General features: G+C 49.5%; 1 protein-coding gene across 3 annotated transcripts in view; it reads right to left on the reverse strand.

Moving 5' to 3' along the window:
* Positions 1 to 16,347, reverse strand: part of Nox5 (NADPH oxidase 5) — a 58,850-nt gene extending 42,503 nt beyond the window's left edge. Inside the window, exons 1-9 of one of the 3 annotated variants that reach the window (XM_078049396.1) lie at positions 16,141 to 16,169; positions 12,118 to 13,031; positions 11,481 to 11,631; positions 6,679 to 6,893; positions 5,539 to 5,773; positions 4,186 to 4,339; positions 3,771 to 3,949; positions 2,457 to 2,639; positions 769 to 901 (exon numbers count right to left, since the gene is read on the reverse strand). In XM_078049396.1, the coding sequence (XP_077905522.1) occupies positions 769 to 901; positions 2,457 to 2,639; positions 3,771 to 3,949; positions 4,186 to 4,339; positions 5,539 to 5,773; positions 6,679 to 6,893; positions 11,481 to 11,591 (1,210 nt within the window). In that variant the 5' untranslated portion in view covers positions 11,592 to 11,631; positions 12,118 to 13,031; positions 16,141 to 16,169. Of the gene's footprint in view, positions 1 to 768; positions 902 to 2,456; positions 2,640 to 3,770; positions 3,950 to 4,185; positions 4,340 to 5,538; positions 5,774 to 6,678; positions 6,894 to 11,480; positions 13,032 to 16,140 lie in introns of all 3 variants that reach the window. The other 2 variants (XM_078049394.1, XM_078049395.1) reach the window with 2 other exon arrangements.
* Positions 16,348 to 16,579: the final 232 nt, after the last annotated feature.

Consider the following 16,579-nt stretch of genomic DNA (forward strand, 5'->3'; position numbering starts at 1 on the left):
TGCAGCCTGTTGCCAGGGTAACCTATCCCAGGAATTGCCCCTCTTACAGGGAGCATAAGGTTGTTAATTAATGTGTCTTGGGCTGCTCCGTCCTCCCTTCCCCCTTCAGCCCACCTGTTCCTGTTTCCCACCTTTAGGCCAGCCACCAGCCTTCCAGGGCCTGGCCACAGTAGGCAGGAAGGAGAGAGATAAGGGGAAGAGGGCAGGAGAGCAAAGGAAGCCTGGACATAAACAGGGCAGAACACCTCGCTTCTTGGGATACTAGCTGTGGCCCCCTTCTCCCTCCCGGGAGAAGTCTATGTTACCCCTTTTAAAATAAGCCCTGCTTTATGTGCTGGCCTCTGCGTGCTTCTCTCATGTCATACTTCAACATGTGGGGAGCAGGACTCACCAATAACCGGGTTATCACCTCCCTACTCCCTGCCCATCCAGGGCCCATGTTCCCTGGTCTTCCTCTTTTTGCTTGTTCTGGCCCCTCTGCCTCTTCCCATACCTCCTCTCGTATCTAGTAAACTCCTATTCATCTTTTGAGTCTGAGAAGCCTCCCCACTTATCCCACCAAGCTGGCCCCTGCAGAACCTTCTGGGGCAGCTGCTATAGCCCTTGCCACCCCCCTCGAGCAGTTTTCATGTCTTCCCCATTTTTGAGGGAGCTGAGGACAACTTTCTGTCTCAACGTGGGTCAGCACCATGTTCCGAGCCCCCAGGCTGCAGCAGGCCCACGGCAGGCACTGGGCCAGTGTGTGGTGAGTGGTGGGCACTGCCGTACCTTTCTGCTCTGGAGCACTGCTGATGGTGAAGGGGTGCCACTCATAGCGAGCGATGGTGGGGATGTTCAAGTACAAGTAGTCCCCAGGCCTATAGTGGAAGAGAGGGGGCCGCTGGATGATGAGATGAGTGACCTGAGAAAGAAGAGGGAGGCCAGGTCATCCTCTCTGTCCTGGAGCTGCCATGGGCATCAGAGAGAGAGGGCAGAGCCTGGGCCACCCCCTTCCTCCCATGGTGACACTGTCTCTGCCTTTGAGTGGGACTCACCCTGAAGCCAGCCTGCTGGCCTAGAGATGGGTGACACTCAGGGGAAGGACAGTGGCGCTGCGCTAAAGGGTTTCTACCCCACTTCTCCCTCCTGGGCTTGAGACTTCCATAGCACTTCCTGCCAGCACCTGGCTGGCATCCCACTGCCATGGGCTTCTCTCCTTGATCGACAGCATCCTCCTGGACACTAGCTCTAGTTTTTTGGGCACTTACTATGTACCAGAGCTGTGAGGAGCACAGTGAACAAGAGTGCGAGGCCCCACAGCAATCTTCTGATATAAATACTGGTCTTCCCCACTTTAGGGACAAGAAGCTGAGGCTCTGAGAGGTTAAATAACTTGCCCAAGGCCACCAGAGGCTGTCTGTCTCCAGTGCCTGGTCACACAGGGCACCTCATCATTCGGCATCCTGAGTCCTCAAACTGAAGCTGTCCAGAGCTGACCCGCCAGCTTTTTCTGCCTCCTTTTTCTCTGTCAATGGTGCCACTCTGACACCTGGGAGATGGCCTTGGCTCCTTCCTTACTCACCCCAAAATGCAGTGCTACCTCTTGAGTTTTCTGTGGTAGGTGCCCCGCCCTCCCATGGCTGCTGCCTCAGGGTCAAGGCCTCACAAGCTATGGGCTTCGTATTGGCTAGTGCTTCCCAAGGGGTCTTCTCCGAGACACTTTCCACAGAGCAAATAAAGAAATGTAGCTAGAGTATGAATTGTCCATGTTTGCCCCACTTCACCACCATCTCCTCCTACAAGTGCAGGGGTTCCGGCGGCCTGCAGGGCGGGGTCCAAGCCTCAGAGGTCTCTCATGGCCACACCCTGCCCACTTCTCCAGCTTCTCCCTTGGTTCCAGCCATGTCAAATTCCTAGAGGTCCCTTAAGTACAGCGTGCCCCTTCACTACCCTGGGCCTTTTCTGAGCTATTCTTTCTCTGACCAATACCCTTTCTCAACTTTCATAGCTAGAAAATTCTTATGCAACCCTCAAAACACTGAGGTGCCATCACCTCCTTTATTGATTGATTGAAGGCTTCTCTGACGTCCCAAAGACAGGAGTTTAATACTTCCTTACACTCTGCTTCTCTCTCCACTACAGCTCTGCTCTATGTGAAAGGGCTGACTCCCTAGAGAGCAGGCAGTGTCTGTGTGACTTGTCACAGGGCCTGAAACCTTGCAGCCACTTAATATATTCTTATAGAGCTGAATTGGGATTTTCTCCCTTGTCCTGGCCTTTTGCTGTCTGTCCCATCATTCTTCTTCCTAAAGGGTCATACCTGAAAGGCTGGGCCGGGTCTCACAGGGTGTGGGTTTCCTCCACTACCCTGGGCTGCAGTTATACCAATGTGTACTCCTTTGGGGTCTAACAAGGTGCCCAGCGCTCTGCCCTATCACCCGCCACTCAGGGTTAGAGGAAAAAGCCCCCCCTTGCACCTTGGAGGGGAGGAGGTTGACTTCCACAATACTCAGGGGGGCCATGCGGGACTTGATCAGCCCCATGGCCTTCTCTAGGAGGAACAAGATGCCGGGGACCAGAAGCCACTTCCAGAAGTTAGGCCCATGCAGGATGAGAAGGATCCACAGGGGCAGGTAGGACAGGTGGGTCCAGTAGAACACCTGTGGGGGTATGAAGTGGTCACTGCCAAGCTTGAGGCCTGAGGGTGGCACAGAATGAGGGCTCAGGGCCATCCCCAAAGCCCAGAGCCTTGACTTTCTCTCGGGATGGGGATAGGTAAGAGGCTGAGGTGACTGATGCATATTGCTTCTTTGTTCTGGGGCTTGATGGAGGGAGTCTGGAAGGGAAGATTCTGACACAGAGGCAAACATCTGAATGTGCCTGGCCATGTTCTGGGCAAAGCAGAGTGAACACCAAGGTCCCTGTCCACTGGCCCCTACTCAGGGAGAGGGGAAAGACAGCAGTGGTTTCCTGGGAGGGGAAAAGAAGGAAGACAGTTTAATGCCTGCTCCACCACCAGCTAGGGGACCTTGGGAAAGTGCCTGACTTTTCTGAGAATCAGAGTCCTCATCTGTCAAATAAGGATGTGGGTTCCTGCTTCAAAGCCTGTTGCTGCCACAGCGGGGATCCATGGCATCTGTTCCTGATGTGGCCAGTTCAGTCCAGGACACAGTTACGGTCTCCAAACCAAGCTGGCCGCACCTTCTAAATCTTGAGCAGACTGGAGGCAGGAAGTCAAGAAGGAACTGACATTTTCAGAGCACTATGTGCCAGGTATGGGACCAGAAGCTTCGCATATACTACCTCTTGAACTTCCTAAAATAATGTCAAAGGTGAAGGATTAGACCTTCATTTTATTGAGAGGAAACTGAGCGAGCAGAAAGTGGTGGAGTGGGGATTTGGACCCTGGCGAGCCTGAGTTTCTTTCCCCCTGTGCCCTCTGAGCCTGACTTATACCAACTGGGGCAAAGGGGTAAGGTCACAGAAAGGCAGAATCTGCCGTCTTCAGCTGGCACATGTGAACTGGGCCCGTCGGCAGAGCCCAGATGGCACACAAATAGCATGCAGACCAGCCCGGGGCTTCCTGAGCTCTGCAGCAAGTCAGAGGGGACACAGCAAAAAAGGAAAGTGGGTTATATACAAAGATATGAAAAAGTGTGCTCTATATGTGTAATAAGAAGTGTAATGCATTCCGCTGTCGTGTATTTAAAAAATAAAATCAATTAAATTAAAAAAAAAAGGAAAGTGGGAGCCCAGCTTGGAGAGAGGCAAAGGGGTCAGGGCTGGGGCACCTGGAAGTGGCCGCTCCTGCGGACGCAGGGGCTGGAGCAGATGACCATGAGCAGCAGCAGCAGCAGCAGTGCAACGCCCGTCGGGGAGGCTGAGCCGTGCACCCAGCCGATGCCAGGCCACGTGGTGAGCAGCAGTTCCCAGAACTGGAAGGGGCTGGCCCCGGACTGAGCCAGGAGTGCTGCAGACAAGCACAAGACCGCTCTTGCACCTGCCTTGCCTCTGGGACCCTCTGCATCAAATACTGGCCCAGGCGGGGACTTTGGCTCAGAGTGCTGGCCCACCTTGGGCCCCTCTGCTTCCCTCTGCAGGCAGGCAGGACACCCAGGGGCTGCACCCATGTTCAGAGCTGGGAGCTGTGCAATCCAGGGGTTTGTGAGGCCCAGGTTCCCCCCAGCCCTCCCCTAGACCACTTACCGAAGTTTACAACATGGGCCACAGTGTGCACAAGGGATAGTCCCACCACCATGTAGCCCATGAGCTGGTGGAACTGGATAACGTAGTCCAGGGGCAGGACCTGAGTCAGCCACGTGGCTCGTAGCCACGTAAGGCAGCGCCTAAGCATCAGCACCTGCGGGTAGAGTGGCAAGAGCCCTGCCCAGCAGCTCCCACTTGTCCTTTCCCCAGCAGGGTATGCCTATGTCCTCCTGAGCTGCCTGGACTTCCTGAACAGACCCCCGCTGCTCCCCAGCCTTTGGTGCTCTCTGAGGTCCACAGCTGGGTCTCTAAAGGAGAGTCTCCAGAATCACGCTAGAGTGCCTGCATGTGTTGTTTTCTATGGAAACAAAATGAGAAACGTAGAAACTTTCACTAACGTTGAACATGTGCATTGACAAGGTACCTCTTCAGTGCAGATGTCAGATGGACACTTGGCACGTGCAGTTCTCAAGGTGTCCTGGGGGAAGACCCCGCTTTCCAAAATGCAGAGCAATTGGCGCAGGCTCCTCACTTTATCATTGCGATTGGTGGGTTTATGTGTGCCTAGATATGTGGACCCACAGACTACAGTATCTGCTTTAACTAAATGAAGCTAATTACGCCCCCCACCAAGGGCAGGCAGCTTAAGAGGATTCACTGCTGGGAAGCTGCAGAGTGGAAGTAGCATAACAAAGCAAGAGTGAGAGATCAAGAGAATGAGCCATGTGCCGCACATTCCTGGCATGAAGTCTGTCAACTGGTTATGGGGTTGAAACAAAGCCCACTCTGGCAAGAAGCTGATAATTCCAGGAAGCATGTTTAGAATAGAGATGTGCATCCCTGATGGTGAAGGGGAAGTCTGGCCTTACAGTGATATTGTGCCATAGCTGTATTAGCTAAGAGACTAGTTCATGCATATAGTAAAGCATATGAAGGGTTTTTGTTAGTTTTGTTTTAATTGCAGGCATGTGAGATACAAAATGCTTGGAGACCAATTCCATGGTGCAGAGGATCACATTGGGACTTAAATTAGAGGTGACCTGAAGCTTTTTTCTCTCTGAATGGAGCCCTGCAGAGGCTTTACCAGAGGGTTGTTGTGAGACCAAATGAAATGTACTTATCACCATGCCTGATACATAGGAAGCGCACCAAATTGCCAGTTATGTTATTCCTTACTGGCCGTGCAACTGTGGACAAGTCACTGTCCCTCCCTGGGCCTCAGTTTCCATCTCTGGGTGCTGGCCCAGGTGATTTCTAAGATGCCATCCTGCCCTGCTATTTCTAGGTGTCTGTATGTGAGAACCCACATTCTCTCCCAACATGCTTCCCTGCAACATGCCAGTGTAGCCCTACCGCAATGAAGCTGCAGTTGAAGTTGAGGCACTGGCCACAGCCTTTGGCCACCATGATGCTGGCACCAAGGGCCCGGTGTGCATTGGCTGCCAGCACAAAGAGCAGCACTTGGAGGCCAGTGTAGGTGGCCAGGCAGAGCAGCTGGTTGCGGTGGTTGTGCCAGTAGGCAGCTGTCAGTGGGCGTGGCCTGTGCAGAGGACGACGGTTGGCAGGTGGTGTCAGCCAGCAGGCAGCACTGCAAGACAGGGGACTCTGCTCAGAGGGATGCAGTGGGGCAGGAGAGGGGAAGAATCTGTGTGGGCTGTGAGGGTCACCTAGAGACCCCCACCTGCTGTGGCCCACCAACTCTTTGCAGCTGTGCAAGTAAGCCAGCTTCCTTCCACACTAGGAAACAGAGAGGTTGAGACTTGGTCACTGTCACACAGGTGGAAATGGAATGGAACTCTGGTGTGTTGGATGTCACAACCACAGCTATTTTTTTTTATTATTATCTCTGTTTACTTCTCCCATTTTAAAAAAATGGCAACCAAAAAGGAGAGAAGAATCTGAGATACACTTTGATAAGTAACTCACAAGAAAGTTAAGACACAAAAAGAATGGATTGCAAGATTGGCACTTTTCAGACAAACTTGGGTCTGCGGTCAGGCTCCACTCTTATTTTCTCCACAGGATTTACTAATTGTGTACTTTTCTACTTTATTTGTTTATTGATATGAATTGCATGTCTCCAAAATGTCTCCCAGCAGAGTTGAGAACTCAGTCCCTGCCAAGCACTGCCCTTATTTTGAATGGAGCTTGATGTGTGGTGGCTGTTCAGCCAATATTTGTTGCTAATTATTTGTGTGATCGTAGGCAAGTTATTCAGAAGTAATTTTAATTTACTTTTGAAAAAATAGGCATTGTTATAAAATGCATTATTGCATGTGAAAGTGCCCCCTGCACGTAGTAGGTGCTTAATACTGTGAATTGATTCTGAAGAGACCGTGCAGAAAAAATGGAGGCAAAACCATAGCTGCTCGCGGGACAGATCTTTATTCCCTGGGAAAAGGGCACGTGGGGACTACGCTGGGCAGGCGCCCGCCCCGCTCGGGACCTGGGTCTAGCCCCGACTCGGGCAGCGCCCGAGCCCCCGCAGCGTACCTGATGGTCAGGTTCTCCATGACGCCGGGGAACTGCTGCAGCTCGTCACGGAGTTCGTCGAAGGTGATGGCACCGCTGCAGTCCTTGTCCGCGGACTGGAAGAGCGCCAGCGTCAGCTGGTCCAGCTTCTCCTCCGGCAGCGAGATGGCGCTCTCGCGCAGGCACGACAGCAGCACAGTGCGCAGCTCGTCGGGGTCGATGGAGCCGTTGCCTGTCTCGGGTGAGGACAGAGGAGAGAGAGGGCGGAGCTGTGGCAGCCCTGCAGATGCCCTGCACTCACATTGTATTGGGTAGCGGGTGTTTTCTCGTCACCCACCTTCAGTTTTCTGCCAACCATTTCCCTTTAGGCGCAAAGACAAAGCAAAGGACCAAATGTCACCTTCGTGCAGCTCAGAAACCTTTCATGCCTCCCTACTGCCTAGCTCAACAGAAATGAGGGCCTCCTCAAGTCTGGAGAATCTTTGACCTCAGTGGATGGCTTTCTCCAGAATCAGTGGTATCCTCGCCAAGTATCTTTCAACTTCCAAGATGATCTGCCTAGAAAAAGTACTTGCTTTATCTGTAAGTAGCTGTGCACTCAGACTTCATTATCCATGAGGCCAACGGAATATGGGATGGTGTTGAGGAGAAGGGCCCTGTTGCTCTCCAACGTACAGCAGAATGTTTATCATGTTGTCTCAGAGAGTCCACAGCTGGGCACTCCAGCCCAGCCATGTGGCCTTATGTGGACATGGGTGGTTAAAAGTGTGATGGACAGCCCAGTGCACTGGCACACACCTGTAATTCCAGTTACTTTAGAAACTGTGTAGGAAGTTCGAAAGATCAAAGCCTGATCAATTTAGTGAGATACTGTCTCCAAATAAAAAGTAAAAGGGCTGGGGATATAGCTCAGTGGTAGAGTGCCCTGGGTTCAATCCCCAATACTTTAAATAAATAAATAGTAATGGGTAAAAGAAGTAAAAAACACCTAAAATAAGAGTTGGAACATTTTTTCTGTACTTATGTTCCATTTTTTAAAAAATGTTCATTCTTCCTAAGCAGCAGGACAGGATTGGGATGAATGTTTGCTTGCACTGCTTTAGATGTAGACCCAGCCACGGTAGCATCCTGCTTCTGCCCCTTGCTGTGTTATGGTAGCTCTAAGTCTTTAGAGTATAGACTCTCTCTCTTTGCCCATCTATCATATGGGGATAATAATTTCTCCCTCCAGATTTGGTTCAAGGATAATGGACAATTGTGAAACATCTAATACAGTGTCTGAAAGAAATTGCATATACATGGGAATTTTTTTTTCAGAGGGGAGGGGTTACCGGGGATTGAACCCAGGGGCATTTGACCCCGGAGCCACATTTCAAGCCCTATTTTGTAATTTAGAGACATGGTCTCACCTCACTTTTGCTGAGACCGGCTTTGAACTCAGCCTCCCAATCTGCTGGGATTTTAGGTGTGTGCCACCATGCTTGGCCACTCAGTTTACATGGAAATTCTTACTGGTATTGTGATCATTATTTGGGCCCAAGTCAAAGCCCCAAATCACATTACAATGTAGAGTCTAACATACCACTTTCTGACTAGAAAACCACCAGCTTTCTTTCTCCCACCTTTGTCCTGAAGTGGAACCCCCTTCTCCACTGAAAAGTCTTAATTGGGCCTCTCCAGAAATCTTCACCCAGACTGATTTTAGGACTGTCAGCAAAAGAGACTCTGTAAAAGAGTCCAATGTAGATAAACTTCCTATTTTCATGTCGCCCTGTTTACTTGGCCACTGGCCGAGAAGATACCAGCCCTCCAGGTGCTGGACACCCCCTTACTAGTTTTTCACAAACATATCCAGAATAGTACTTTGAAGAAATGTGCAAACAAGGTTCTGGCCTTGAGCTGGGCTTCACAGAGATGTCTACATTTTTAAGATAAGAGAAGTTACCAACTGGGCTCCATGGTAACAGCTGGCAGGGGGAGAATAGAAAGGGGAGAAGAAGCTCTCCCCTTCTTAGGTGTTGTCCTTGAAGAGTTAACTTGCCCAGAACAGTGAAAGAAAAAGCTGCTTTTATGTGAACTTCTGCATACTGTGAACTTCTGAGCCCCTCCCCTTACATGCTGGGTATAAAACTCTGAAACCCCCTGAACTCAGGGTTCAGGGAATTCATTGATTACAGCAAAAGCTGTGCCCTCTGAACCTGGCTGCAGCCAAATAAAACTCTTTCCTGCTATCTTCAGTGCCTTACCTCGTTTATCCCTACAACAGTCCCCCAAGGCAAGGTATACATTTCTTCTTCCTCCAGTTACAGACGGACCCCTCCTTATCAGGTCATTGATGACTCCCCAGGTGTGAGCAAAATTTGATATTTAGGAACAGCCAGTGATGAGGGGCCCCGGGAGACTGGGAAGGGGACTGAGGAAGATGCTCAGGAAGTAGGCATGGTCAGCAACTCTGGGGGTTTCTCTAATTCCCATTCCCACCTGACCCCATCTAGCTAGACCTCATTCCTGGAACCTGCTCCCCAGTTGCATGGGCTGTTGACCATGCCTGCTTCCTGAACATGTTGGCATCGACATTTAAATTTTTTGGAATGCAAATCCAGTCCTGTCATTTCCCTGCTCAACACTTTTTGATGGCTCCCCATTGCTCATTGAACTGAGACTCCAAACCATGGCCTTTGCACTTATTAAAGGCAAAAATGGGAAGAGGCACTTAACAGAACACTCTTCTCCCAGCCTCTACCAGAGCCCCTCCTGTCTTCCAGCTCCTCCTTTCATTCTTCACATTAGCAAATGGTGGTACTGCTCCCCCCACCCACCCGCCATAAAAATCAAAGCAGAATAAATCAGCGTCCACACTCTTCTGCAGAAAAAGCTAGCACTCCAAGTGGCTGGCTCTGGCCCCGAAAGTTTAGATGTGTAAGCTGAGAAAGGTTCATGTTGCAGAGCAGGGAGCTTATTTATTTACAGGGGTGCCAGCGACCAAAGAAGGGGCTTTGGCTGTCCCCTGTGCTGAGAAGATTAGTCTTCCTCCCTTGCAGTAGAGTCTAGGCCGGGTGAGCGGAGGCCATGCCCCTACCAGGAAGCTGCTAGGCTGGGCTTCCTAGCTCCCTGTATTTATCTTTCGTTGTTCTTAATATTTAAAAATAATTTTGAAATCTCCTGCCTGAACACGTAATATAAGCCTTCCTAGGAATTTATACTAAGGAAATAATCAAATAAATCACCAAAGATGTACAAATCAGGATGTTCGTTGAAATTTTGTTTATAATGCCAAAGAGGAAGGGTGGTAGGCTGTAATTCTCCATTTAGGTAAAGGAATTTAAGTAAACAGAACTTAAACTGATAATAACAATTTAATAGCCGATTTCTTTAATTATCCTGTGTTTAAGCACTGTTCTGAGTTTACATAAATTAACTAATTTATTCCTCCTCTCAACCTGGGTATATACTATTATCATTATCATTATCCCCATTTAGTAGTTTAAAAAATGAGATAAACAAAATACCTCAATAAGTAACATGCTAAAATTCAGAGATGAAACTGATATTGGAACCTAGGTAGCTCAGCTTCAGAGTCTGAGCCCTTAACTACTAAGCTAGGCTACACAGCATATGTGGGAACCATGAAGCCGCACTCAAAAACAGTGCAAGAACCCATGTGAGTTCCCACAAGTAACAAGTAACAGTATTAGAAAGGAAGTGGAGAACTTGGAACAATTGTCCATTGCTTAAGGAACATAAAACTCTGCAGCCTTTGTAGAAAACAAGGCAGTTCCTTGAAAAATTAGACACAGGATTATGATGTGATCTATCAATTCCACTTCTGAGTATGTACCCAAAAGAATTGAAAAGAGGGACACAAACGTATTTGTATATTAATGTCCATAGCAGCATTATTCACAGTTACCAAATGACAGAAACAATATAAGGGTCTGTTGACAGATGTATGAATAAACAAAAAAATGTGGTGTTTGTGTGTTAGTGTGTGTGTGTGTGTGTGTGTGTGTAATATTATTCAGACTTAAAAAGGAATGAAACCTGTCACATAATACAACATTGGTGAAACTTGAAGACATCATATTAAATGAAACAAGCAAGACACAAAAGGACAAATATTGTCTAATCCCACTTATATGAGATATCTAGAGCCGTCAAATTCTCAGAGACAGAAAGTAGAAGGAGGGGGGAGGGGAATGGGGAATTAGTGTTTAACAGTACAGAGTTTCAATTTGGGAAGATGGAAAGTTCTGAATGCACTTAATGCCAGTGAACTTCACCGTTAAAATGGTTATAATGGTAAATTTTATGTTATGTATATTTCACTATGATAAAAATGATGTTGTAAAACAATGTATTCTTACATGAAAAATATTGATATTGTTTAATGAAAAATAAACTAGCATGGTCCCATTTTTTTAAAAGGTTGTGGGGTGTGTGTGACCATAGAAAGAAGTTTGGTAAAATGTTATGGGAGGTGTTAGCTTTCTTTACACCATTTTGAGTTATCAGACATGTTCATGGTGAGCTTCTATTATTGTGATGATAAGAAAAAAAGCAACAAAGTGATTTCTTTTTTCAACCAAAGAACAGAAGGAAACCACCAGCTTCTGGGTAAGTGGAATCAAAGGCATGTGTTTCCTGCCCCAGAGGGGCAGAGATGGGGAACTTCAGGAGGGACAAGGAAGCCAGCCTCTCCTGAGGACCTAGGCTCAGGCCCAGGCTAGGTCTGTAGAGCCTCATGGAACTTAGCATTGAGACGGCTGGCTTCTTCCAAGGGCCCCGTCCTCTCCACCCAGCCCGTGCCCAGGAAGAGCCCTCACCATCCACGTCGTACACCTGGAAGAGGAATTTGAGTTTGTCCATGGGGTGGCCGCGGGTGAGCAGGGTGAGCGCCTCCTGCAGCTCCTCCAGGGTGATGGTGCCATTTCCATCCAAGTCAAACAGGGTAAAGAACCGCTCTGCAAAGAAGGACTGTGGAGGGGAAGCGGGGGAGACCCGGGTGGCTGCAGACCTGCATGCTAGAGCCCCTGTCGGCCTTGCAGTCCAGATCTCTGGGTGGCCCCTTACCCAACCTGGGAAAAGGGCGGGTTCCTTCCAGAATTTGTCTCCTCCCCTTTTGGGTGTCCACAAGGGGTAAGTGAACTTGACAGGGACTTATACAGTAGACCCAATCGACATTGTGCTTTTCTGGTTCTTAAGGCTCTCTGCAGCCTACACTTATGGCTTGTTCTTAAGAGCTGACTCAGTTATCAACAGTCATGCACTGTGCAGCCCCTGCTTTCCAGGCCTGGCAGAAGATGCTGGAGACACACACAGGAATTAAGGTGGGTGGGGCTTGGAGTCCTGAGATGCCTCCCTGGGGGGGAGGGAGGAGCTTGTCAGCCTTGGCTTCCTTCCTTTCCCCCTGGGTTCCTAGGGTAGTGCCCTTATCTTTCTATCACCATGAGTGACCTTTACCTTGAGGTGCTCACAGCCTCCTGTTTTGAAGGAACTGAATCATTGGCCTGAGTGGGCCAATTGTTCCTTCCCTGTGTTTTCTGGGTTAGGACTTGCGACTGTAGTTTTCCAAGCAGTGCTTTCTGATCCACCTGGGACACTCAAATGCTCACTGGCCAACCCCTGCCAAGGACACGGCCACCATCCCATGTCAGCTCAGAGGACAGTTGGCTCTCTTTTCTGCTGATAAGTGCATTGTTTTCTTGGCAGGGAGGCCTGCTTCGGTTCAAAAACTTTTCCCTGGAAAGAGGCTAAAGTCAGAGCATCAGCTTTACCCTCAAGGCTAGAGGGAACTGAGAGGCTGTACTATCTCTCAATATTTCTGCTGACTTCTACTTTGTGAGATTTCTTTTCTTCTTCCTCCTTTGATTTCTTTTTTGTACTGGGGATTGAATCCTGGGGTGCATCTCCAATTCTTTTTTGTTTTTATTTTGAGAGAGGGTCTCACTAAATTGCTGAGTCTGGCTTTGAGCTTGTGATCCTCCTGCCTCAGCGTCCTGAGTCACTGAGATTACTGGCCTGAACCACCGCACCCAGCTCGTGTGTTGTTGGAAAACCCCAGAAGGCCATGGCTACTCAGAGGGATGGGAGGGCACCAGCACCCCCTTGCCAGCCTTTCTTAGCTGTGGGGCCTCAAGTCCAAAGGAACCCTGGGGAACTCCCTGGCTCTCCTGTAAGGCCTCTGTCTTGAGAACCAGCTGCTCTTCCTCTATAAAATATAAATGCAGGGCCCCTGCTTCGGGTTGTTACTTGCCTCTTTCACATTCAGTGCTCTTTTGAATTCTTGTAGGTTGATCTGCCTGTCTTTTCCGGCAATGTTCTTGAACTGCTGTGTCACCCACTGAAGCCACTTGGCATCCTCCTCTGCACTTGTGCTGGGAGACAAAGGAGATAAACTTATGGGTCTGGGGTGGCCCTGGGCTCCAGAGGCCCCATGGTGGTGCCAGGACCTCTGCTGCGCTCTAACTCAGGCTCTGGGCCTCGCCTGAAGTACGTTCAGCTTTGACTGTGGGTTGGAACCTCTGCAGCCGGGCCTTTTCCTCCCCAAGCCACCAGCCCTGCCTCCCCACTATGGGGGCTGGCCAAGGCTTGCATCTCTATAGGCTGTGAAAAGACAGGGCTCCCGTGGGACGGACCCCATGATAGGGATCACTCCAGATGATGATGGCTTTTCCACCTCACCTTCACACAGCTCTTCCCTGCTTTCCCATCCTTCCTACCACTCCTGCTTCATTGGATCTCTGGTGGGCCATGGCACTTTGCAGAGAGGAAATGGACTCAGAGCAGTTAAGGTTCTTAGTTAAATGTATTCAGCAGGTTAGACACAGAGACAGAGCTCAAATTCAAGTCTGTTCTTTCATCCTGGTATGCCCCAGAGCCTCTGGTCCTGTTCCAACACTTCTAGAATGAGCCTGGCTCAGCCAGGACTGCAGGCCCAGGGTGCAGTCTATGCGGCCACACAGCATTGACCATCTCCCCTCATGCCCTCTGATCAGAGTTTAGTGAGGAAATCAGGACACCCCTTTCTGTGACACAGTCACAGGGCTCTTAGCAATACAAGAGGTCCCGTGGGGTTCTGGTGGGGGGATTGCTAGGAGGGGGAGGGGAAGAGTTATAGCCTCTGCCTAGCATGTGTCCCAGCATAATTGTAATCCCCAATGGAGTGACACTCTCCAGCTCACTCCACCCTTGCCAGCTGCCTCTGCTGCCTGCCAGATGGTGCCAGGGTCCCCAGCCTGCCTTGGAGCCCTTCTGCCTACCCATTCCGTGTGACCCTCAGCATCCTGGGGCTTCACTCCTTCTTGGCTTCCTCTGCCCCTATCTTCTATTTACCACTCTTTCCCTGACATTCCTACTCCTGAGCACTCAGGCACCTCCAAGAGCACGTGTCCAGGTCAGGCCCAACCCCCAGGAGCTGAAGGGCAAGCCCCTGAGCAGCAGACCCTGAGAGGTACTGAGCACTGGGGCTTAGAAAGGTACATTCCAATGATGACACCAGAGCTGCTGGTTGAACCCTCAGAAAGAACTCCCAAACCTCCAGAGAGGGCTTGTGAGCTACCCTTGCTTGCTTGGCAACTGTACAAGTTATCTGACTTTTCTGTTTCTCTCTATTTGATCTCTTTATAAACATGTGTTGGAGGGCTGGGATTGTGGCTCAGTGTTAGAGTGCTTGCCTAGAATGTGTGAGGCAATGGGTTTGATTCTCAGCACCACTTACAATTAAATAAAATAAATGTCCATTGACAACTAAAAAAAATTTAAAACAATGCATTATATGTTATATATGTGTGGTATGTATATGAGTATATATTTATATATAAACACACATATATACACACATATACATACACAGTACACTAAAGCATATATATGTGCACACATACATATGCTTTAGTCTATTGTGTATGTTTATGTGTGTGTATTTATGTGTGTGTTTATATATGCATGTGTATATTTGTGTGTATATACAATAAATGTATATTTTATTGTGTGTGTGTGTGTGTATGTATGTATGTGTGTGTATATAAATAATGTATGCCTAACTCCACCTTCCAAATTAGCAAGTCTGGTGTAGATTCCTATTTCCCAGAGTGGACACAGAGAGATTTCTTCCCAGGGACCCTGAAGTGACTCAGGGCAGAGCTGTGACTAGGTCCCAAGCTCTGGACCCCTCAGGTTCTCTGTACAGACCACCTAACCAGGTGCTTGCTGCCTCCTCATCTGTAAACATATGGTTCTAGTGAGCCACTGGGGCTGTGCACCAAGAAGAGGGTTCTCCAGGCAGCCTCTTCCAAAGGCCAGTTCAAAACCCCTAGGGCCCACTTCACTCTGGAGCAGGAAGAGAAGTGGGGACTTCAGAAAAGTGCAGTAGAAGTGGCAGGGGCTGTGTCAACGCCCACACCAGCCTCCCACAGAGACAGGGAAGCTTCTGCATCCTCCAAGGCAGGAACGCAGGCCTCCAAATTGCCAGGCACTTCATTCCTCCACATATTGTTCCCTAGCCCGTTGTCCCTTTAAAGCTTTGGGATACCCAAATGCAGTAGGTATTGTTATTATTAAACCTGTTGGGCCATCACAGAAACAAATTTGTAAAAATGGAAGGGAACTTCCAATCAGAGCTTCTCATCTCCCAGGGCCTCAACATAAGTCTATTTTAAGATTTGGCTTCTCTGAGTTTCCTAGATAGTTCCATGCCAGCCGCAGAGAACCACTATGTCAGCCCCAGCTCCACCGGCTCCCCCTCCTATGCAAAAAATCAGCCTAAACTTTCCCTGACAGGAGCTCACTACTTCTGTAGCCACCAGGTCAGCATAGGTGCCCCTGTGCCCTTGAGTTTCACAAGTGATGACTTCCCACATGTGATGTGTCCCACGACCATCACATCTCCCTCTGACAACCTGTCATCTTCCAGCAGTTTCAAGACAGCCCTCCACAGCCCCAAACACCATCCTCCTGAAGAGCAGTGGCTCCCACATTGCACAACCTGCCTGCCAGAAGCAGGGGAGCTTGTGAAAATAAACAGTGTGACGCATCAACTCCAGTGTGAGCTGGGCACCTGCACATTTAACCAGCACTCTGGATGCTTGTGACCAATTCAGGGTAGCCGAGGCCCATAATTGGAAAAGTACTGCCCTGAGAGTTGAGCAGAACTTTGCCTCTCAGGACCCCTCAGTGAGTCACTCCACAGAGCTGCGAGAACTCTGGAACACAGTAAATGCTGGCCCAGGGAGGCAGGGACTGGATTGCACCTCTCTCTTCTCAGAGATGAGATCAGTGTGGCCAGCCAGCAGAATGTGAATGAACAGATAACTCTGGGAAGGGGTTAGAGGAGACTAGGACAGGGAGTGACAAGGTAAGAGCAGAACTCAGATCTCCTAACTTTTGCCCAAAGCAGACCAGCCACCCTTTCTAGATCTCCCACAGGAAAAGAACCCCACCTTTCCCTGTCCCTGTCATGGAAAGCTGGACAAATGAGTCACTCACCCTCTGCAGCCTTCAGAGTCTGGCCCAGCTGGTTCTTCAGTCAGCCTCATCCTCTCTCTGTCTTCCAGACCACAGGCCACAGCCACACTCCAGCTCCTCCTCCCTGACTTTCCTGAAGACCTGCTCACAGCCACAGCCCTCAGCAAGCCATGTGCTAGCTGATGCCTTGCTTGGTCCAGAGAAATTTCAACCAGAAGGCTTGGAGCAGGGGTGGAGCAAGGGTTTTATAGGGAAGGATGTTGGCTGTCTTCCATCCAATCCAGGGTCTTTCACTTTTCCTTCCTCAAAGAGACAGCTGTGCAGTGAAGGGGTCGGGGGTCATGGAAAACTTACCAACACCCTACATCCGGCTCTGCTTAGTGCCACTTTGTAACCATAGTATCAATTCTCAACAAAAATGTTTGGGCACTTACTCTGAGCTGTGTACTGAGCTAAGAAC

Source organism: Ictidomys tridecemlineatus, chromosome 5 (genome assembly GCF_052094955.1).
Source record: "Ictidomys tridecemlineatus isolate mIctTri1 chromosome 5, mIctTri1.hap1, whole genome shotgun sequence".
Taxonomy (NCBI): Eukaryota; Metazoa; Chordata; class Mammalia; order Rodentia; family Sciuridae; genus Ictidomys; species Ictidomys tridecemlineatus.